This window comes from Lontra canadensis, unplaced genomic scaffold (genome assembly GCF_010015895.1).
Source record: "Lontra canadensis isolate GAN:19392208 unplaced genomic scaffold, GSC_riverotter_1.0 scaffold7, whole genome shotgun sequence".
NCBI classification, from domain to species: domain Eukaryota; kingdom Metazoa; phylum Chordata; class Mammalia; order Carnivora; family Mustelidae; genus Lontra; species Lontra canadensis.
The window spans coordinates 21,791,303-21,813,840 of record NW_022631001.1 but is presented as its reverse complement, the minus strand read 5'-3'; the positions used below and the strand labels follow the sequence as shown (position 1 = coordinate 21,813,840).

At 39.8% G+C, this 22,538-nt stretch overlaps 2 protein-coding genes across 2 annotated transcripts in view; both read right to left on the bottom strand.

Moving 5' to 3' along the window:
- Positions 1–9,470, bottom strand: part of LOC116865263 (glycerophosphodiester phosphodiesterase domain-containing protein 4-like) — a 113,089-nt gene extending 103,619 nt beyond the window's left edge. The window contains exon 1 of the mRNA XM_032853549.1: positions 9,339–9,470. Coding sequence (XP_032709440.1) covers positions 9,339–9,464 — 126 coding nt within the window. The 5' untranslated portion in view covers positions 9,465–9,470. The remainder of the gene's footprint in view (positions 1–9,338) is intronic.
- Positions 9,471–9,864: 394 nt separating this feature from the next.
- On the bottom strand, positions 9,865–20,889 carry LOC116865262 (glycerophosphodiester phosphodiesterase domain-containing protein 4-like). The gene is made up of 3 exons (XM_032853548.1): positions 20,766–20,889; positions 14,725–14,918; positions 9,865–9,972 (listed from the first exon to the last, which is right to left on the bottom strand). The coding sequence occupies exons 1-3, from the start codon at positions 20,839–20,841 to the stop codon at positions 9,865–9,867; spliced, it is 378 nt and encodes a 125-aa protein (XP_032709439.1). The 5' UTR covers positions 20,842–20,889.
- Between the last annotated feature and the right edge of the window lie 1,649 nt (positions 20,890–22,538).

The window sequence follows — 22,538 nt, the reverse complement described above, 5'->3', positions numbered from 1 at the left end:
TCTCCCAACCCCCCTCCCCCCAGCAACCCTCAGTTTGTTTTGTGAGATTAAGAGTCACTTATGGTTTATCTCCCTCCCAATCCCATCTTGTTTCATTTACTCTTCTCCTATCCCCTTAACCCCCATGTTGCATCTCCTCTCCCTCATATCAGGGAGATCATATGATAGTTGTCTTTCTCTGATTGACTTATTTCGCTAAGCATGATACCCTCTAGTTCCATCCACGTTGTCGCAAATGGCAAGATTTCATTTCTTTTGATGGCTGCATAGTATTCCATTGTGTATATATACCACATCTTCTTTATCCATTCGTCTGTTGATGGACATCTAGGTTCTTTCCATAGTTTGGCTATTGTAGACATTGCTGCTATAAACATTCGGGTGCACGTGCCCCTTCGGATCACTACGTTTGTATCTTTAGGGTAAATACCCAGCAGTGCAATTGCTGGGTCATAGGGTAGTTCTATTTTCAACATTTTGAGGAACCTCCATGCTGTTTTCCAGAGTGGTTGCACCAGCTTGCATTCCCACCAACAGTGTAGGAGGGTTCCCCTTTCTCTGCATCCTCGCCAGCATCTGTCATTTCCTGACTTGTTAATTTTAGCCATTCCGACTGGTGTGAGGTGGTATCTCATTGTGGTTTTGATTTGTATTTCCCTGATGCCGAGTGATATGGAGCACTTTTTCACGTGTCTGTTGGCCATCTGGATGTCTTCTTTGCAGAAATGTCTGTTCATGTCTTCTGCCCATTTCTTGATTGGATTACTTGTTCTTTGGGTGTTGAGTTTGCTAAGTTCTTTATAGATTGTGGACACTAGCCCTTTATCTGATATGTCGTTTGCAAATATCTTCTCCCATTCTGTCAGTTGTCTTTTGGTTTTGTTAACTGTTTCCTTTGCTGTGCAAAAGCTTTTGATCTTGATAAAATCCCAATAGTTCATTTTTGCCCTTGCTTCCCTTGCCTTTGGCGATGTTCCTAGGAAGATGTTGCTGCGGCTGAGGTCGAAGAGGTTGCTGCCTGTGTTCTCCTCAAGGATTTTGATGGATTCCTTTCTCACATTGAGGTCCTTCATCCATTTTGAGTCTATTTTCGTGTGTGGTGTAAGGAAATGGTCCAATTTCATTTTTCTGCATGTGGCTGTCCAGTTTTCCCAACACCATTTATTGAAGAGGCTGTCTTTTTTTCCATTGACATTCTTTCCTGCTTTGTCGAAGATTAGTTGACCATAGAGCTGAGGGTCTATTTCTGGGCTCTCTATTCTGTTCCATTGATCTATGTGTCTGTTTTTGGGCCAGTACCATGCTGTCTTGATGATGACAGCTTTGTAGTAGAGCTTGAAGTCCGGGATTGTGATGCCACCAACTTTGGCTTTCTTTTTCAATATTCCTTTGGCTATTCGAGGTCTTTTCTGGTTCCATATAAATTTTAGGATTATTTTTTCCATTTCTATGAAAAAAATGGATGGTACTTTGATAGGAATTGCATTAAATGTGTAGATTGCTTTAGGTAGCATAGACATTTTCACAATATTTATTCTTCCAATCCAGGAGCATGGAACATTTTTCCATTTCTTTGTGTCTTCCTCAATGTCTTTCATGAGTACTTTATAGTTTTCTGTGTATAGATTCTTAGTCTCTTTGGTTAGGTTTATCCCTAGGTATCTTATACTTTTGGGTGCAATTGTAAATGGGATTGACTCCTTAATTTCTCTTTCTTCTGTCTTGTTGTTGGTGTAGAGAAATGCAACTGATTTCTGTGCATTGATTTTATATCCTGACACTTTACTGAATTCCTGTACGAGTTCTAGCAGTTTTGGAGTGGAGTCTTTTGGGTTTTCCACATATAGTATCATATCATCTGCGAAGAGTGATAGTTTGACTTCTTCTTTGCCGATTTGGATGCCTTTAATTTCCTTTTGTTGTCTGATTGCTGAGGCTAGGACTTCTAGTACTATGTTGAATAGCAGTGGTGATAACGGACATCCCTGCCGTGTTCCTGACCTTAGTGGAAATGCTTTCAGTTTTTCTCCATTGAGAATGATATTTGCGATGGGTTTTTCATAGATGGCTTTGATAATATTGAGGTATGTGCCCTCTATCCCTACACTGTGAAGAGTTTTGATCAGGAAGGGATGCTGTACTTTGTCAAATGCTTTTTCAACATCTATGGAGAGTATCATATGGTTCTTGTTCTTTCTTTTATTAATGTGTTGTATCCCATTGATTGATTTGCGGATGTTGAACCAACCTTGCAGCCCTGGAATAAATCCCACTTGGTCGTGGTGAATAATCCTTTTAATGTACTGTTGAATCCTATTGGCTAGTATTTTGGTGAGAATTTTTGCATCTGTGTTCATCAAGGATATTGGTCTGTAGTTCTCTTTTTTGATGGGATCCTTGTCTGGTTTAGGGATCAAGGTGATGCTGGCCTCATAAAATGAGTTGGGAAGTTTTCCTTCCATTTCTATTTTTTGGAACAGTTTCAGGAGAATAGGAATTAGTTCTTCCTTAAATGTTTGGTAGAATTCCCCCGGGAAGCCATCTGGCCCTGGGCTTTTGTTTGTTTGGAGATTTTTGATGAGTGTTTCAATCTTCTTCCTGGTTATGGGTCTGTTCAGGCTTTCTATTTCTTCCTGGTTCAGTTGTGGTAGTTTGTATGTCTCTAGGAATGCATCCATTTCTTCCAGATTGTCAAATTTGTTGGCATAGAGTTGCTCATAATATGTTCTTATGATTGTCTGTATTTCTTTGGTGTTCGTTGTGATCTCTCCTCTTTCATTCATGATTTTATTGATTTGGGTCCTTTCTCTTTTCTTTTTGATAAGTCTGGCCAGGGGTTTATCAATCTTATTAATTCTTTCAAAGAACCAGCTCCTAGTTTCGTTGATTTGTTCTATTGTTTTCTTGGTTTCTATTTCATTGATTTCTGCTCTGATCTTTATGATTTCTCTTCTCCTGCTGGGTTTAGGGTTTCTTTCTTGTTCTTTCTCCAGCTCCTTTAGGTGTAGGGTTAGGTTGTGTACCTGAGACCTTTCTTGTTTCTTGAGAAAGGCTTGTACTGCTATATATTTTCCTCTCAGGACTGCCTTTGTTGTGTCCCACAGATTTTGAACCGTTGTGTTTTCATTATCATTTGTTTCCATGAATTTTTTCAATTCTTCTTTAATTTCCTGGTTGACCCATTCATTCTTTAGAAGGATGCTGTTTAGTCTCCATGTATTTGGGTTCTTTCCAAATTTCCTCTTGCGATTGAGTTCTAGCTTCAGAGCATTGTGGTCTGAAAACATGCAGGGAATGACCCCAATCTTTTGATACCGGTTAAGATCTGATTTAGGACCGAGGATGTGATCTATTCTGGAGAATGTTCCATGGGCACTAGAGAAGAATGTGTATTCTGTTGCTTTGGGATGAAATGTTCTGAATATATCTGTGATATCCATCTGGTCCAGTGTGTCATTTAAGGCCTTTATTTCCTTGTTGATCTTTTGCTTGGATGATCTGTCCATTTCAGTGAGGGGAGTGTTAAAGTCCCCTACTATTATTGTATGATTGTCGATGTGTTTCTTTGATTTTGTTATTAATTGGTTTATATAGTTGGCTGCTCCCACGTTAGGGGCATAGATATTTACAATTGTTAGATCTTCTTGTTGGACAGATCCTTTGAGTATGATATAGTGTCCTTCCTCATCTCTTATTATAGTCTTTGGCTTAAAATCTAATTGATCTGATATAAGGATTGCCACTCCTGCTTTCTTCTGATGTCCATTAGCATGGTAAATTCTTTTCCACCCCCTCACTTTAAATCTGAAGGTGTCTTCGGGTTTAAAATGAGTTTCTTGTAGGCAACATATAGATGGGTTTTGTTTTTTTATCCATTCTGATACCCTGTGTCTTTTGATTGGGGCATTTAGCCCATTAACATTCAGGGTAACTATTGAGAGATATGAATTTAGTGCCATTGTATTGCCTGTAAGGTGACTGTTACTGTATATTTCTGTTCCTTTCTGATCTACTAGTTTTAGGGTCTCTCTTTGCTTAGAGGACCCCTTTCAATATTTCCTGTAGAGCTGGTTTGGTGTTTGCAAATTCTTTCAGTTTTTGTTTGTCCTGGAAGCTTTTAATCTCTCCTTCTGTTTTCAATGATAGCCTAGCTGGATATAGTATTCTTGGCTGCATGTTTTTCTCGTTTAGTACTCTGAATATATCATGCCAGCTCTTTCTGGCCTGCCAGGTCTCTGTGGATAAGTCTGCTGCCAATCTAATATTTTTACCATTGTATGTTACAGACTTCTTCTCCCGGGCTGCTTTCAGGATTTTCTCTTTGTCACTAAGACTTGTATTTGACTATTAGGTGACGGGGTGTGGACCTATTCTTATTGATTTTGAGGGGGGTTCTCTGAACCTCCTGGATTTTGATGCTTGTTCCCTTTGCCATATTGGGGAAATTCTCTCCAATAATTCTCTCCAATATACCTTCTGCTCCCCTCTCTCTTTCTTCTTCTTCTGGAATCCCAATTATTCTAATGTTGTTTCGTCTTATGGTGTCACTTATCTCTCGAATTCTGCCCTCGTGGTCCAGTAGCTGTTTGTCCCTCTTTTGCTCAGCTTCTTTATTCTCTGTCATTTGGTCTTCTATATCGCTAATTCTTTCTTCTGCCTCATTTATCCTAGCAGTGAGAGCCTCCATTTTTTATTGCATCTCATTAATAGCTTTTTTTATTTCAACTTGATTAGATTTTAGTTCTTTTATTTCTCCAGAAAGGGCTTTTATATCTCCCGAGAGGGTTTCTCTAATATCTTCCATGCCTTTTTCGAGCCCAGGCCTAAAAGATTTTAAAAACAAACAAGTGGGACTACATCAAAATAAAAAGCTTCTGCAAAGCAAACCATCAACAAAATGAAAAGGCAAACTGCTTGGGGCACCTGGGTGGCTCACTGAGTTAAGCCTCTGCCTTCGGCTCAGGTCATGATCTCAGGGTCCTGGGATCGAGCCCCACATTGGGCTCTCTGATCCACAGGGAGACTTGCTTTCCCCTCTCTCTCTGCCTACTTGTGATCGCTCTCTGTGTCAAATAAATAAATAAAATCTTTAAAAAAAAAAAGGCATTTGTATGTCTTCATTGGAGAAGTGTCTGTTCATATCTTCTGCCCATTTTTTGATATGATTATCTGTTTTGTGTGTGTTGAGTTTGAGGAGTTCTTTATAGATCCTGGATATCAACCTTTTGTCTGTACTGTCATTTGCAAATATCTTCTCCCATTCCGTGGGTTGCCTCTTTGTTTTGTTGACTGTTTCCTTTGCTGTGCAGAAGCTTTTGATTTTGATGAAGTCCCAAAAGTTTATTTTGGCTTTTGTTTCCTTTGCCTTTGGAGACATATCTTGAAAGAAGTTGCTGTGGCTGATATCGAAGAGATTACTGCCTATGTTCTCCTCTAGGATTCTGATGGATTCCTGTCTCACGTTGAGGTCTTTTATCCATTTTGAGTTTATCTTTGTGTACGGTGTAAGAGAATGGTCGAGTTTCATTCTTCTACATGTAGCTGTCCAGTTTTCCCAGCACCATTTATTGAAGAGACTGTCTTTTTTCCACTGTATATTTTTTCCTGTTTTGTCGAAGATTATTTGACCAAAATTAGCAAGACAGGAAACAACATGTGTTGGAGGGGATGTGGGGAAAGGGGAACCCTCTTACACTGTTGGTGGGAATGCAAGTTGGTGCAGCCACTTTGGAGAACAGTGTGGAGATTCCTCAAGAAATTAAAAATAGAGCTTCCCTATGACCCTGCAATTGCACTACTGGGTATTTATCCCTAAGATACAGATGTAGTGAAAAGAAGCGCCATCTGTACCCCAATGTTTATAGCAGCAATGGCCACGGTCACCAAACTGTGGAAAGAACCAAGATGCCCTTCAATGGACGAATGGATAAGGAAGATGTGGTCCATATACACTATGGAGTATTATGCCTCCATCAGAAAGGATGAATACCCAACTTTTGTAGCAACATGGACAGGACTGGAAGAGATTATGCTGAGTGAAATAAGTCAAGCAGAGAGAGTCAATTATTATATGGTTTCACTTATTTGTGGAGCATAACAAATAGCATGGAGGACAAGGGGAGTTAGAGAGGAGAAGGGCGTTGGGAGAAATTGGAAGGGGAGGTGAACCATGAGAGAATATGGACTCTGAAAAACAATCTGAGTGGTTTGAAGTGGTGGGGGGTGGGAGGTTGGGGGAACCAGGTGGTGGGTATTAGAGAGGGCATGGATTGCATGGAGCACTGGGTGTGGTGTAAAAACAATGGATACTGTTATGCCAAATAAATAAATAAATAAATGGCAAACTACCAAATAAAGAAAATATTAGCAAATCATATTCTAATACTCAAAATACATAAAAACTCCTATGATTCAAGAGCAAATAAGCAATCCAGTTAAAAAAGGGCAGAGAGGAGCGCCTGTGTGGCTCAGTGGGTAAAGCCTCTGCCTTCTGCTCAGGTCATGATCCCAGGGTCCTGGGATCAAGGCCCGCATTGGACTCTCTGCTGGGCGGGGAGCCTGCTTCCCTTCCTCTCTCTCTGCCTGCCTTTCTGCCTGCTTGTGATCTCTGTCTTTCAAATAAATAAATTAAAAAACTCTTAAAAAAAAAGGGCAGAGATATGGTAAGTGCTGTGAAGTGTGTAAGCCTGATGATTCAGAGACCTGTATCCCTGGGGCAAATAATACATTGTATGTTAATAAAAATAATTAATAAATTTAAAATGCATTTTAAAAAGGGGGTAGAGGATCTGAGCAGACATTTTTCCAAAAGACATTCAGGCCAACAGATGCATGAAAAGGGGTTCAACATCATTAATCATCAAGCAAACGCAAATCGAAACCACAATGAGACCTGTTAGAATGGCTATCACCAAAAGCCAAGGTAACAAATGCGTGAGGATGTGGAGAAAAGGGAACCTTTGTGCACTGTTGGTGGGAATCCAAACTGGTGCACCCACTCTGGAAAAAAATATGGAAGTTCCTCAAAAAATTAAAAATGGAAATACCATGTGACCTACCAATTCCACTTTAAGGTATTTATCCAAAGAAAATAAAAACACTAATTCAAGAAGACATATGCACCCCTATCTTTAGTGCATTATTCCTAATGGCCATGATATGGAAACTAAGTGTCCATCAATGGATTAATAAAGAAAAATGTGGTATATATACATAACGGAATATTATTCAGCCATAAAAAAAGAATGAAACCTTGCTATGTGCAACATGGATGGACCCTGAGAGTATTATGCTAAGTGAAACAAAGTCAGAGAAAGACAGACAGCATATAATCTCATTTATATGTGAAATCATAAAAAAATAAAACAAAACAAAAAACAAAAATCAAGCTCACATATACAAAGAACAGACTGGTGGTTGCCAGAGGCAGGGGGCAGTAGGAAGGCAAAATGGGTGCAGGGAGTCAAAAGGTAAAAATTTCCAGTTATAAAATAAATAAGTCATGGGGATATAATGCACAGCATGGTATCTATAATTAATAATACTGTATTGTACATCTGAAAGTTGCTAAGAGAGTAAATTTTAAAAAGATCTTATCATAAGAAAAAAAGTTTGCAACTCTGTATGGTGACAGATGTTAACTAGGCTTATGTGATGATTATTTTGCAATATATACAAACATGAAACAAATGTGTTATATACCTAAAACTAATATAATGTTGTGTGTCAATTAAACCTCAATTTAAAAACAAAGTGTTGTGCCACCTGGGTGGCTCAAGTAAGTTAAGTGTTTGCCTTTGGCTCAGGTCATGATCCCAGGGTCCTGGTATCAAGCCCTGCATCTGGCTTCTTGTTCATCAGGGAACCTCTTCTCCCTCTGCCCCTCCCCCTGCTCAAGCTCACTCTCTTTCGCTCTCTCAAATAAAAATCTTTAAAAAAAAAAAGTGTTGGTGAGGATATAGAGAAAGGATAACACTTGTGCACTGCTGGTGGGAATATAAACTGGCACAGTCACTGTGGAAACAGTATGAAGCTTCCTCAAAAAATTTAAGAATAGAACTACCATACAATTCAGCAATTCCACGTCTGGGTATTTATCCAAAGGAAATGAAAACATTAACTCAAAAAGATATGTAACCCCCATATTCTTTGTAGCATTATTTACAACAGTCAAGACATGGAAACAACCTAAGAGTCTACTGGTAGATGAATTGATAAAAGATATGTGGGGTGTGTGTGCATATTTCTAAAAAGAAAATGAATTAAACAAGTTTTAACACTTAATGATTAAATTAAAACAAAACAAATCCTATCTAGAAAATAAATAAAAATTATTCAAAATAAGAATGGTTAATGCTATCAATCACAGGTTATAATAGAAACTCTCAGGGCTCCTGGGTGGTTCAGTTGATTGAGCATCCAACTCTTGATCTAGACTCAGGTCATGACCTCAGGGTGCTGAGACTGAGTCCCAACTTGGCTCCACAATGGGTGTGGAGCCTGCTTAAGATTCTCTCCCCATCCCTCTCCCTTTGCCCCTCCCCCACCTCCACTCAGGCAAACACGCACACATGCGTGCTTGCTCTCTCTCTCACTAAAACAAACAAAACCCAGAAACTCTTATATATCTGTCATGAATGAAAATCACTACCTTCTTTTGAGTAAGTACTTCAGCAACAGGCATAATGAATACTACAAATATTTATTCTTCTTAACTCAATAACTCTACTTGTGGAAATCTAGTCTAAGACCTACGTCAGAATACAAAGCTTTCTCTGCACTCCTATTTCATAAAAACAAAAAAATTGGAAACATAATGCATAACAATAAAAAGTGTTTAAGTGTATTACAGCATCCTCATATCATGAAATATTTTGCAACCATTTTAAATGATTCTCAGTTATTAGTAATTTGTCAAAATCTTTCTTATTATCTTAAATGAAAAGGAAAAACAAAATTACATGTTTTGTATGGTATGAATGCAATAATATAAAAACAAATGTAGAAAAAAATGCTGGGAAATATACCAACAAGTGATTGTCACTCAAGAATAAGACAAAGCAGATTTTTATATTTTTCAAATTTTTATATTTAAAGTAACAAACCAGGGGTGCCTGGGTGGCTCAGTCAGTTAAGTGTCCAACACTTGATTTTGGCTCAGGACATGATCTCAGGGTTATGAGATCAAGTCCCAGGCTGTATGTGTGTGTGGAGCCTGCTTATGATTTTCTCTCTCTCTCCACCCGCTCTTCAAACAAAACAAAACACATTTTACTTCTATTAAAGTAAAGCTTAATTGTATTCCATTTAAAAAAAAAAAGCCTCTTATCCAAACATACCCCTTTCTCAGCCAAATACCAAATAGTGGGTAAGTTTGCAATCATCAAGCCAGAGAAACTGGAATTGCTGGGAGCAGTCCAGGATGAAGAGTTTGGCCAGGAAAGGATGCCCAGAAGGATACCCATTTCTGTGTTCAGAGTCCTAGGAAGCTCCCTGGGGACAGAAGGAAGAGGCAGAGGCCAGAGGTGAGGCAGAGACATGAGGGTTCATGGACAGAGATCATGAAGACCAAGTGTAGGCATCAGTAGCCCAGACAAAAAGACTGGGGAACAAGGTTTCAGAGAGTCACTGGAATAGCTTCCCACTGCACCAGATCCAGTCTCAATGTGGACGGTTAGCATCACAAATGGTGGTGCTGAGCATCCTTCCTCCAAGCCAGAGTCAGGCCTCTTACCCAGTCACTGTCGAAAAACCAATTTTGTGACCCTCCCTCTTATGCCACCCAATCTTATCAGCCTGAGGTACAATTCAGGTGGTCCACAAACCAAAGAGCCCCTATAGAAATGAAAATACAAAACATGAAACTCACCAGTCAAAGCCAAAGTAATCATTTGAAGTTTCTATCCACAAAAACAGCAAAATCAAAGACAGCAAAAATGAAGCAATCAGAAATGGGTAAAATAACTTCTCTCTCTGGGAAGAGAAAGAAAAAAGTATAAATTAGTTCCATGTATCCATGTTACCTCAGCAGTGTCTGTATACACTTGTCAAAGTTCTGCAGAGTTGCAATGCCATGCATTATCCTCAGGAGGCTGGAGTGACCACTGTAGTCTCTTTACCCCTATGGAATTTTGTATAAGCCTATTTAGAATATGTATTACACTTAACTGCAATTACATGTTTATCTGTTTGTATTCAGTGAGACAGTTTCTTCTCTGAGGAATAGGAACTTCAGTTACACACCTCCATCCTGCCAATGTCTAGTGGTTTCCAGTTTCTTTTTTTTTACTACTTCAAAACTTATTTGTATTGATTTTATTTTTTCAGTGTTCCAAGATTCATTATTTATGCACCACACCCAGTGCTCCATGCAATATGTGCCCTCCTTAATACCCACCACCAGGCTCACCCAACCCCCCATCCCCTTCCCTCTAAAACCTTCAGTTTGTTTCTCAGAGTCCACAGTCTCTCATGGTTTGTCTCCCCCTCCAATTTCCCCCAATTCACTTTTCTTTTCCTTCTCCTAATGTCCTCAGTGTTATTCCTTATGCTCCACAAGTAAGTGAAACCATATGATAACTGACTTTTCTCTGCTTGACTTATTTCACTCAGCATTGAGATACCACCTCACACCAGTTAGAATGGCCAAAATCAAGAAGACAGTAAATGACGTGTGTTGGAGAGAATGTGGAGAAAGGGGAACCCTCTTACACTGTTGGTGGGAATGCAAGTTGGTGAGGCCACTTTGGAAAACAGTGTGGAGATTCCTTAAGAAATTAAAAATAGAGCTACCCTATGACTCTAGCACAGTTTTTTTTTTTCTTTTCTAGCACAGTTTCTTAAATGCAGCTGGCTCTTAACAATCATCTGCTGCTTTCATCCTCCCCTCCATCTACCAAACATTCGTTTGCTGACTCATTCATTGAGTAATTCATTCAATCATCACTCACTGGTTCATTTAGTCACTAACCTACCCAAATTTGGGGGACGGGGGACAGGTTAGGGAATAAAGCTTTTTTTTTTTTTTTTTGAGTAGCTACCTTGTGCCAATACAATGCTAGAAATTTCATAAACTATCTTCATTTGATTTCTTTTTCAATATGGCCATATAAGTTAGGTATTCTTAACCTTATTTTGCAGAAGAACTAAAGCTCAGAGAGGTAAAGTAATTGGCTCAAGGTCACAAAACCAAGAAGTGGCAAGGACACTGCCCAGATCTCTGAGCCTAAAGCCAAGATGGAGGATATCTTTACAGAGGAGGTGTTCAAACAGCCCTGAAGACAACCCCCTTCACTGAAAGTCACATCATAAACCAGTAATACCAGAGGTTGCCAAATCCTTCCTGGGAATGTTAGGTTTGGGTTGCTATCTGAGTTATAATCTTAACGCTTCCTTATCACCTGAAAAAGAATTCTGCCTCTTTGGGACACTACATTTAATCAGTTGACACTGGACAGAATAATCCCTGCCCTGTCTAAATTATGGCATTACTGTGAAAAGCAAAAACAAAGAAATAAAATGAAAAATGTAGAAACTGTGTTCTAAAAAGATGAGAGACATTACAGCTATCGAGATGCACTGAGTGTAGGAGGGTGAAGAACACAGGATCTTTGACTCAGATCTTACACTTTACTAAATCTTACGTGGACTTTTAAAAATGTATCAGATAGAGGCACCTGGGTGGCTCGACGGGTTAAAGCCTCTGCCTTCAACTCAGGTCGTGATCCCAGGGTCCTGGGATCAAGCCCCATGTCGGGCTCTCTGCTTAGTGGGGAGCCTGCTTCCACCTCTCTCTCTCTGCCTGCCTCTCTGCCTGCTTGTGATCTCTGTCTGTCAAATAAATAAATAAATAAAATATTTTTAAAAAAAAACTATCAAATAATGTCATTACCCTCCTCAAAACCCTGCCAGAGCTTCCTATTGTACTAAGGTACCATCAAACTGCCTGTCATGGCAACAAGGCCCTCCATGATCAACCCCTGTCCATCCCTGACCTCATCCCATCCTACACACTCCATTTCTAAATGCCAGCCACACTGGCCTTCTTTCTGTTTCTAGAATATAACCGAATTTGCTTCCACCTCAAAACCTTTGTACTGTCTAGTGCCTCTGCCTGGAATACTTTTGCCCCAGATGTACGTATGGCTGACTCTACCTCTCCATTTAGGAGACCGTTCACATGACCCTTTTTCGAAGAGGTCTTCTCCAACCACTCTCCCATCCCAGGTTCTAACACCGTTTCCTGTTTATTATCTTCAAAGCTCTTATCACAATCTGAAATAATCTTTCTTCATTTACTGTCTATTAACTAACTCATCCCACTAGATTATAATCTGCAGGAGGTCTGAGGCCTTAATTGTCTTAATTCACTGTGGCACATAGTAAGTGTTCCAATGGATGAATAAATCCATTTCCTTATTTTGATTCTCGTTGTTACCATTCTTGCTCAAGCATTTTCAAAGGCTCCTCACTGTTTACAAGAGAAAATTCAAATACTTTAACTTGACACAAAGATGTTTCATAATTTGGTCAAAATATTCCTTTCCACCCTACTACTTACCATCATTTCACATGTCCCTACCTCAACACTGGAAATTTGTTTTTCCTAAGCACATTACTGTGCTTCTCTGTCCCTTGACTTCTAACTACCTCATTCCCTCTACTCACAATCCCTTGTACCCATATTTCTATATGTGAAAGATCACTTCTGCAAGTCAGTCACTCCAAGAAGAGTAATAAAATAGCTAACATTTATTGGAGGTTAATTGTGTGACAAGCACAATTCTAAGTGTCTTCAACATATTACCTCTTCCATCCCCACAACAAATCCTATTCATAGGTACTACTGTTCCACCTCCATTATTCTAATAAGACATGTAAAGCACCAGATGTTAAGTTACTTGCCCAAGGTAACACAGTGGTAAAGCTCTAATTTGGAGATAGTCAAGGGTAAAGCCATAAATTGAATACAGGCAGTCTTTTCCCAAAACACAAGATCTTAGTTCTTATCCTCCTTTCCCTCAGCAGAAATGAGGCCTTGAGAATTATCTAGGAACCCTAGGAATTATCTAGTTAAATTCCCTAACTGTAGAGAGGCTGGGAGATCTCACATAACCAGTCCAAGGGCAGAGTGGGATATAATATCCAAACATGCTCTAGTCCAGGAATTTTTCCATAATACCACACTGACTCAAATATCACCCTGCACACGAAGACTCTCTTTTCCTTCTCTTAGTACATAGTAACTCTCATGTAACTTACTGCCTCATCTCTAGTAAGTATCTGTTGAATCAATTCACTCTTCTCCATCTTTACCATCACTACTCTAATCCAGACCACCAACATCTCTTACCTTATATACTGCTATCACTTTCTCTTTGAAGGCAAAGATGTCTCCCTCCCTGTTTCATACCTTCCAATGCATCCTCCACATGGTCAAATAATCATTCCAAAACACAGATCAGGCAACAACTGTTTACCATCTTTAGGGACTCTTTATGTCCTACATGGCAGAGATCAAATTTTTAAAACCAAATAACACTGGTCCCATCTCCCTCTCTAGCTTTGTTTCCCATTGCTTTGCCATTTGTATCCTCTGTTCAACTTAAGGTAAACCTTATACCTGACTCCTCCAAAATGATTTCTTCTGCCATCCCCTAATCCTCACCTACCCAATTCTTAACCACCTTTCACCTTCTATATGAAGTATTTTCAACCCTTCTCTTGGCACATGGAGGCATGTATGCATATACACATACACACATAAATACTCTCAGTATTTTAAGACTGCATTGTGCTTGTCTCTTCCACCAAGTGACTATGAACTGCTTGAAAGCAGGAATCATATCAAAGCCATTTGTTATTCCCAGTCACTAGTATATAAACTAGTCCTTATCAGCTAAAGGTGGGTAGAATAACTAGGAAGGTAAGATATAGGAGACAGAAGAACACTTCTCCTAATCTAGGAAAACTTCCCATTTCTACCCCTTTTCCTGTGTTTCCCATCGTAGGCATAAGAAACTAGTGATCTAACTGGTCAGAATCTCAGAGCCTGGTTGGACTGTGTTTATAAGTACATGAAGTTTCAGGATATGGCCCTCTTATCCCTTCAGTGTGCTCATCATTTGGTCTTTTATATCAAACAGCCCACCAGAGAATCCCAACATATAACCGAGAGTTTAAAGTAAGAGGCCCTCAATAAGGCTAGGCCACATGCCACCATTCAGTCTTACTAAAGTTTTTCATTAGGGAAAATCAAGCATTAGCCTGACCAATAATAAAGGAATACCTTGTTTCCCACTTGCTGTTATTTTCCTCATAAACACAGCTCTTTGGGAAACTTACAATGAAGAGAGAATTAAAGATTCAGGCATTCTTGTAATTCCTAGTCAAAAACATCTAATTATACTAAACTTCACTTTTTCAAGGGTAACTAAATGAATGAGAGCAAAAGTAAATCAATGAGTAAATGAATGACATAAAAGAGGTAGTTTTTAAAAAAAAAAAAAAGGAGAAGCAAATGAAAGTGAAAGAAGATGAGGAAAACAAGCATGTGTTTCTGTAAGGTTAACTCTGGCTCCAGAACTGCAGTAGGCTTTTCATCAAAGAACTAGAGCCCTACCATGCCCAGTCCTGGAGACTCTAATGAGCTCTCACAGGCAGGGACCAGCCCACGTTCCCCATATCTGAGAAAGTATGGTCCAACTCCTTCCCATGTCTCTATACCCAAGAGCAGCAGCAGGGTCCAGGTAAAGACTTTTTCTCCTGCTTGAACTGCCACTCGCAGGTGTAGCAACCAGTAATCAAGGTGATATAGCATTGTCGGTTGCAGCCACATAGGATCCATGGATAATGCCTTTTCACTCTTCTCTGGCTCCCAGGCTCAATCCTGTTGCCCTTAAGCATGGTGCACCTTTTTGCTGAAATGACAAATAAAATTATTAGGATCTAAAAGCTCCTTCAAAAGTTTCCTACCTCACTGCCCTACAGAAAATTCCATCAAAAAAAGATAGATTTTAAAGTTTATAATCTAGGATAATGCACTGGATTCAGTGGATGAGTAGAGCTTCACCCCCCTTTTCCACTAACTTGTTTAGTATTTACTGCAGTCATGCACCATTCGAGGTTTAGTTTTCTTACCTCTAAAATGGGATCATATTGTCTGCCCTAGGCAACTAATAAATGGGGAAAGCATTAGATAATATATACAAATTATAATTAGATAATATATACAAATGTGTTTTTTCAACTATAATGTGCTCTTGAAATAACCTGAGAGCTTAAGAGGCATGAGTGAGGTGTGAGAAAAATATAATCATTGACTAATAAGTGACTCAGATATATAGCTGCCTGCCCCATCACTTATGCTCCTCTCTCATTGGAATTAGTTAGGGTTGGCCTCAATTTAAATGATGGAATTTTCAAAATAGCAATGGCTGAAATAAGACAAGTTTGTTTTTTCTTTTGCCAACAAAAATATTTAAAAAATTATGTGGTACGTGGCTTCACAATGTCATTAAGAACCCAGACATCTTCCATTTTCCTGTTCCACAGCAGCACAGGGCTTCCTTCTCAGGGTCCAAAATGGCTGCCCCTTGAGCTGCATCTATCATTCTAAATTCCAACAACGATAAAGAAAGAACAAAGAAGGATGTTCCCCCTTACTTTAAGGACACTTAAAGAAGTTGAACGTTACATTTTATTGACAGACAAGGGTTTTTCTTACTAGGGAAAGAAGAAAGAAACGAAGAAACAAAGAAACAAAGAGAAACAAAGAAAGAAACAAAGAAAGAGGGAGGGAGGGAGGGACATATTAAGCTATATCTAGCTGTTACTACTGAATTTTCTCACCTTACTTTAATAGGATACTTTCAGACAAAATTCGTGTGGAATTAGGGGAAGAAAACAAAAACAAAAACAAAAACCCCTAAGTATTTAAGAATAAACAAACAAGAAGTCTTAAAGGGCCTGATCCCAGGCACGGTCTCTACCCCTGAAAACTTTCTGTTGTGCTCCACTCTGTTTTTCTGTGAAAGGTAGTGCTGTAGTTCAGAGTGCATAGTCTCAACATAGACTTCTGGCAAAAAATGTGAGTAACAGGGACTGGAGTAACCTTCCCAGCTTAAGTGACTAAAAAACCTGGGGAAAATATGAAAGAAAGGTTTTCACACAGTAGACAATAAGCAGTGAAGGATAGCAATCTTTGAGAGAGAAGAAACAAAGGAAGTGAGTATTGTAAATGCAATTTGGATACAGTTTCCAGGATGAATCCCTGGGAGTGAGATTGTAGGTGGATCCCGGCAGTATCCCTGAACTGAGCAGACAGAAGGGAAGGAAAAGTACCTCCCTCCATGTCTTTTCAAGTCTCCAGCTGAATACTAATCAGTACTTGCTTGTGAAGAAATTATCTGATGTTAGAAAAAGAATCACACAAAACGAGGTGGTTAGACATTTAGAGCTCACAAAAGGCTGGGAATAGTTGGTGTTTCCTCCAGAGCAGAAAAGCCTTATAACACATAGGCACTTGGAAGCATACTCAGAAGGGTATTGCCTCAATAGTGGAAAAAAAAATTAGGCCTACATTAAAGGCTACTACTAAGGACAATGGCCTAGCCAAACGAAGCTTAAAAATGAGATTCAAGGGCGCCTGGGTGGCTCAGTTGGTTAAGCATCTGCCTTCAGCTCAGGTCATGATCCCAGAGTCCTGGGATTGAGTCCCACATTGGGCTCCCTGCTCAGCAGGGAGCCTGCTTCTCTGTCCCTCCCCTGGTTCATTCTCTCACTCTCTCCCAAATAAATAAATAAATTTAAAAAATGAGCTGCAAGATAGTCAAAATGTTTCCAAATAACTTGGCTCTGTTCTGAAACAAAGATCAGAATAAAAACCAACCAACCAAACAAACAACAACAACAACAAAAATACAAGAGAAGAAGCCAACAAAACAAAATTCTCAATGCCTAGTATACAATCAAAAATTACCAGGAACATAAAAAAGAGAATGCACCTATATGGAGGGAAAAAAAACTATCAATCAACAACTCAGAAATGTCTCAGGTGATATAATTAGCAGGGAAGGACACCAAACATGTTTACAACTGTATTCAGTACGTTGAAGACAGTGGAAGAAAATAAGCATGTTAAGGAGAGACATGGAAGGTATTTTTAAAATATGTAAACTGGGGGCGCCTGGGTGGCTCAGTGGGTTAAGCCTCTGTCTTCAGCTCAGGTCATGATCTCAGGGTCCTGGGATCAAGCCCTGCATCGGGCTCTCTGCTTGGCAGGGAGCATGCTTCCCCCTCTCTCTCTGCCTGCCTCTCTGCCTACTTATAATCTCTCTCAAATTTATTCTCAAATAAATGAATAAAATCTTTTAAAAAATATGTAAACTGAACTTTTAGAGATAAAAGACATAGTGTCTGAGATGAAAAGTACACTGCAAGGATTAATAGCAGATTAGATACTACCAAGGAAAGGATTAGAGAACTTGAGAATTTTTTTTTAAATGAAGAGATCAACTGTGAGCTACACAATAACTATAAGCAGGCTAATATAAACATGCCTGGAATCCCTAAAAGGTGGGGGGCGGGGGGAGAAAGGGATAAACACAATATCTGAAAAATTAATGGCCAAAATGTTTCCAAATATGATGAAAACTATAAACCTACAGAACCAAGAAGCACACCAAACCCCAAGGAAAAGTACACACAGCAACCTATAAGACACATCATAATCAAGATGCTTAAAAACACTAGTAAAGAGAAAATCTCACCACCAGCCAGAGAGGAAAGGCATATTACATGTGGAATAAAGAGGACTTCTTGACATTTTTTTCAACAAAAATAATTTGTTGAAAACAATACAAGCCAAAAGACAGTGGAGCAACATCTTTAAGGAACTGAATAAAACACATTTAGCTAGAATTCAGCACTCATAATGAACAGTGTTAAAAAATGAAAGTGAAAGGGCACCTGGTTGGCTCAGTTGGTTAAGTGTCTGCCTTCAGCTCAGGTCATGGTCCCAGAGTCTGGGGACTGAATCTCGAGTCAGTTTCCCTGCTCAGCATGGAATCTGCTTCTCCCTCTCCGCACTGGTGTTTTCTCTCTCTCATTCACTCTCTAATAAAAAATTGATTTCTTTATCTGAGAGAGAGAGAGCATACAAACAGGGGAGATTAAGCAGATGCTTAATCAACTGAGCCACCCAGGTGCCCCTAATAAATAAAATCTTAAACATTTTTTTTAATTAAAGTGAAGTAAAGACCTTTCGGATATTCAAAACTAGAAAAGAATTAATCACCAGCTGACTTGCGCTACAAGAAATGTTAAGATCACCCAATATGAAGGAAAAAGCTACCAGGTGGAAATACACATTTACATAAAGAAATGAGGTGCACCAGAAATATTCAATATATGGGTGGATATAAAATAATGTTTTTCTTATTTATAAAATTACTTCAGAAGATAATTGACTGAAACAAAAGCAATAATAATTAATAGTTCTGCTTGTAACAACTGTAGCAATAAAATGTATGACAAGAGATTAAAGGCCAGGAGCAGGAAAATGAAAGTGTACTGTTAATCAGTTCTCATATGATATATGATGAGGTGGTATAATATAACTTAAAAGTAGACTCTGATAAGTTAAAGATGTATACTGTACACCACGAAGTAACCTCTGAGAAAAGGGGTGTGTATATAATAAGCCAACAAAGAAAATGAAATCATAAATATTATTCAATCAAAAAGCAAGAAAAAAGTGAAAAAGGAACACAGAACAGAAGAATAGAAAGCAAGTGGTAAATCAAATTTAAACTTAAATATACCAGTAATTCCTTTAAATATAGTCTAAATGCTCCATGTTTAAAAAGAATTGAATGTGGCGCCTGGGTGGCTCAGTGGGTTAAGCCTCTGCCTTTGGCTCAGGTCATAATCCCAGGGTCCTGAGATCGAGCCCCACATTGTGCTCTCTGCTCATCAGGGAGCCTGCTTCCCCCTCTTTCTCTGCCTGCCTCTCTATCTACTTAAAATCTTTTAAAAAATAAAAATAAAAATAGGGGCACCTGGGTGGTTCAGTGGGTTAAGCCTCTGCCTTCAGCTCGGGTCATGGTCTCGGGGTTCTGGGATCGAGCCCCACAACGGGCTCTCTGCTTAGCGGGGAGCCTGCTCCCTCCTCTCTCTCTGCCTGCCTCTCTGCCTACTTGTGATCTCCGTCTGTCAAATAAATAAATAAATTCTTTAAAATAAATAAACAAATAAATAAAACAAAATAAAAATAAAAAGAATTGAAAATTGTCTAAGTGGATTAAAATAACAAAGCCCAACAATATGTTCTTTACAAGAATTTGGTTTGTTGTTACAGAAGTTAAAAGAATGGGAAGATTAGTGTCCCATTACCAGGACAACAGCATATACCAATCAAAGATGAAACCTGAGTCACATGTGACAATAAGCATTTACTGCTCATACTCTGCTGATCTAGACTGGCCTCGGCTAGTATGACTGGAGTGACTTGGCTCTGTTCCATGTATGGCTCAACTGAGTTGGCCAGAGTATATTCTCCTGACGGTGGCAGTTGTCCAAGAGAGTAAGCTGTAATATGCAAATCCATCTCAAGGCTCTGCTTCAAAGGATGTCTTCAAGTCAAAGTCAGAAGCAGAGTAAGTGAACTCACAGTAGGAGGGCATTATAAGTTATAAGGCAAAAGGAGTGTGAACACAAAAGGCATAACTAAAGGAAGGATAAGAATTGGAGCCAAATAATACAATCTACCTCACTAGTTACCAGCAGATCAAAACCTCGCTTGCTTTTTGCTTGAGGCAAAAAGCATCAGTAAAGACAAAAAAGGACATTTCATAAAGATGCAAAATGACTAAAAAATAATTTCCAGTTCATAGGCACCCAATCACATGGCTTCTACAGGAGAAATAGACAAATCCACAGTCATGGTGGGAGATTTACCATACTTCTCTCAATAAATGATATAATAAGCAGACAAAAAAGTCTAAAAGGATATAGAAGATTTTATCAATTCGATTAACAAACTAATCTTAATTAACACTTATGGGACACTATACTCAATGACTGCAGAATATACATTCTTTCCCAAATTGAACATTTATCGAAAGTCATATATTGAACTACACAACTGGTTTTAATAAACTTCTAAGAATTGAAAACTTAAGAGCGTATTTTCTGACTACAGTGCAATTCAGCTAGAAGTCAGTAAGAAAACGATAACTACAAAAATACACATTTGGGAATTTAATGCTATAAAAAACCCATGGTCTAAGGAAAATAATCACAATGGAAATGAGAAAAAGTCCGAATTGGCTGATGTTGAAACTGTGATGAAACTACATGAACTTGGTGTGAGCAGCTGCAAATAGTGGTATGTCCAAGAACAAAAACTTTGTGACAGGAAGGGTGGTATACTGCTGGAATACTGAATAAAAGGCAGTATTTTAACCAGAATCATTACCACAATTCCCCAAACATCTACAGATCCTTGGAGTTCAATCATAATTAGGGAAAGATCAATAAACACTGTTTCCCTTCCAAACGTCCAGCAGCCGGCCGACATCTCCACTTGGATTTCTCACAGACATCTCAAAATTAATATATCCCACACTGAACCCCTGCTTTTCCCTCCCAAACCTATTCCTTCTGAAATCTGTCACATCTCAGCAAAGGGCACCACCGTTCACCCGGTGCTGGAGTCAAACACTAGGATGTGCTTGCTAGGATTGAGAAACTAGAGCAAGACTTACGCTCCGTCCATGAGTAACTTGGAAAATGGGCAAGAAACAACATTTTCACACGTTGAACACAGGCAGCGTCGGGCATGACCGCAGGGAGGGGAGAAACAAATGAGCAGAGCCGAACTTCCCACCAAGAGGGACTCATGGACAAGGCAACAGCAGGCCAGCCCTGGACGCCAGCCAAGCCACTGGGCCTTCCCGGCTTGTGCCCCTGTCACCCACCGACGGGGACAGGGTCAAGTGGAAGCCCTTCGGCCTCAGTTGCCTCCCCAGAGCACAGGGCTAATGGCAGCTCCCGGCTCACCACACCTGGTGAGCTCCTTGGGTCCAAGGGCCTCACTGGCTGCCAGCTTGGTAATATTTATGTGGCTTCCTATTCCTGGAGAGGCTTAAGGTGGGGAAGCACAGAGCTGGACACGTTACTTACGGTAACTTCAAAGCCTCAAACGCAAACACGAACTCCCCACTGGAGAAGACTAGCATCTCTCAAAACGGACGCCTGGTTCAACGAGGCAGTGGAGGCCGCGTGGGGGTGGGCGTGGCCATGGGCGTGGTCTCTACTGCCCTGAGGCTGAAGTCAGGTGCAACCCCCAAGCATTGCTCAGAGGCCTACTCTTTGTCTTATTTTGCTTCTTATAAAAATAATTTCAGCATAAGCTTAGCTCTCGCTAATCATTTAGTTCAGGCATTAACATTTTTGTAGCCAAATTATTTATAGATTATCTCATTTTTATTATTTTTTTTCTTGTCTTTTTCTCCCCAACCTACTTCAAGCAATGGGTCTGTTTTAGTTTTATTTAATTTTTTTTAAAGATTTTTTTAATTTATTTGACAGAAAGAGATCACAAGTAGGCAGAGAGGCAGGCAGGGGGGCGGGGAAGCAGGCTCCCTGCTGAGCAGAGAGCCCTATGCGGGGGCTCGATCCCAGGACCCCAAGATCATGACCAGTGCTGAAAGTAGAGGCCTAACCCACTGAGCCACCCAGGCCCCCCATTATTTGTTTAATTTTTGATTCCTCTGGCTATTTCTGTAACTCTGACCTCACTTCTGAGCTCTTAGACCATTATACCCAGTTGTCTGCTTGTCATCTTATCTGAACCATCCCGCTATTTAGACACCTTGAACTCAGTATACCCTACGCTGCTTTCCCTTCAAACAGGCTCCACCATGTGTGGCTCCAAATTGTTAAATGGCAAGACCTGAAACCAAAGCTCCATTCTTGACTCTTCCCTTTCTTTTGCAGCGTGCCTCCCCGCTGGTGCCCTCACACTTCCTGTCCATTTCTGCTAGTCCTTCCCTTGCTGTATATCAATGCCCACTAGGCCCCTAATCATCTCAGTAAGTACCAGCTGCTTGGTACTGCTGTGGTAAGGGTTAATCAAGATAATTACTGCAGTAGGCTCCCAAAGAATCTCACTACTTTCAGTTTAATATTCCCCAAATTTACCATTTTTTTTTTTAAAGATGCGTTTATTTGTCAGACAGAGAGTGCACAGGCACAAAGCAGTGGGAGCAGCAGGCAGAGAGAGAAGCAGGCTCCTCACTGCGCTTGGAGCCCCACATGGAACTCCATCCCAGGATTCTGGGATCATGGAACTGAGCTGAAGACAGACGCTCAACCCACTGAGCTGCACCCCAAATATACCTTTCAAAGAGCAGCTAGTGATCTTTTAAAAAATGCAAATCTGACCATGTTTAAAATTCACTCCTAAGGTAAAGCTCAAGCCCCTTAAATTGGATCCTGTCTTTCTCTCCAGCTTCTTACCACCACCACCCCGCACT

Excerpts from the sequence above, each read along its gene's own strand:
- LOC116865262 (XM_032853548.1), bottom strand. The coding sequence starts at position 20,841 with ATGCCCGACGCTGCCTGTGTTCAACGTGTGAAAATGTTGTTTCTTGCC. Across the intron at positions 14,919-20,765 it reads AAGTTACTCATGGACGGAGC|CAAAAAGGTGCACCATGCTT; the intron begins GTAAGTCTTGCT and ends TTGTCATTTCAG. Across the intron at positions 9,973-14,724 it reads GACCCTGCTGCTGCTCTTGG|AGAGAGAAGTTATTTTACCC; the intron begins GTATAGAGACAT and ends TTCTCTTCCCAG.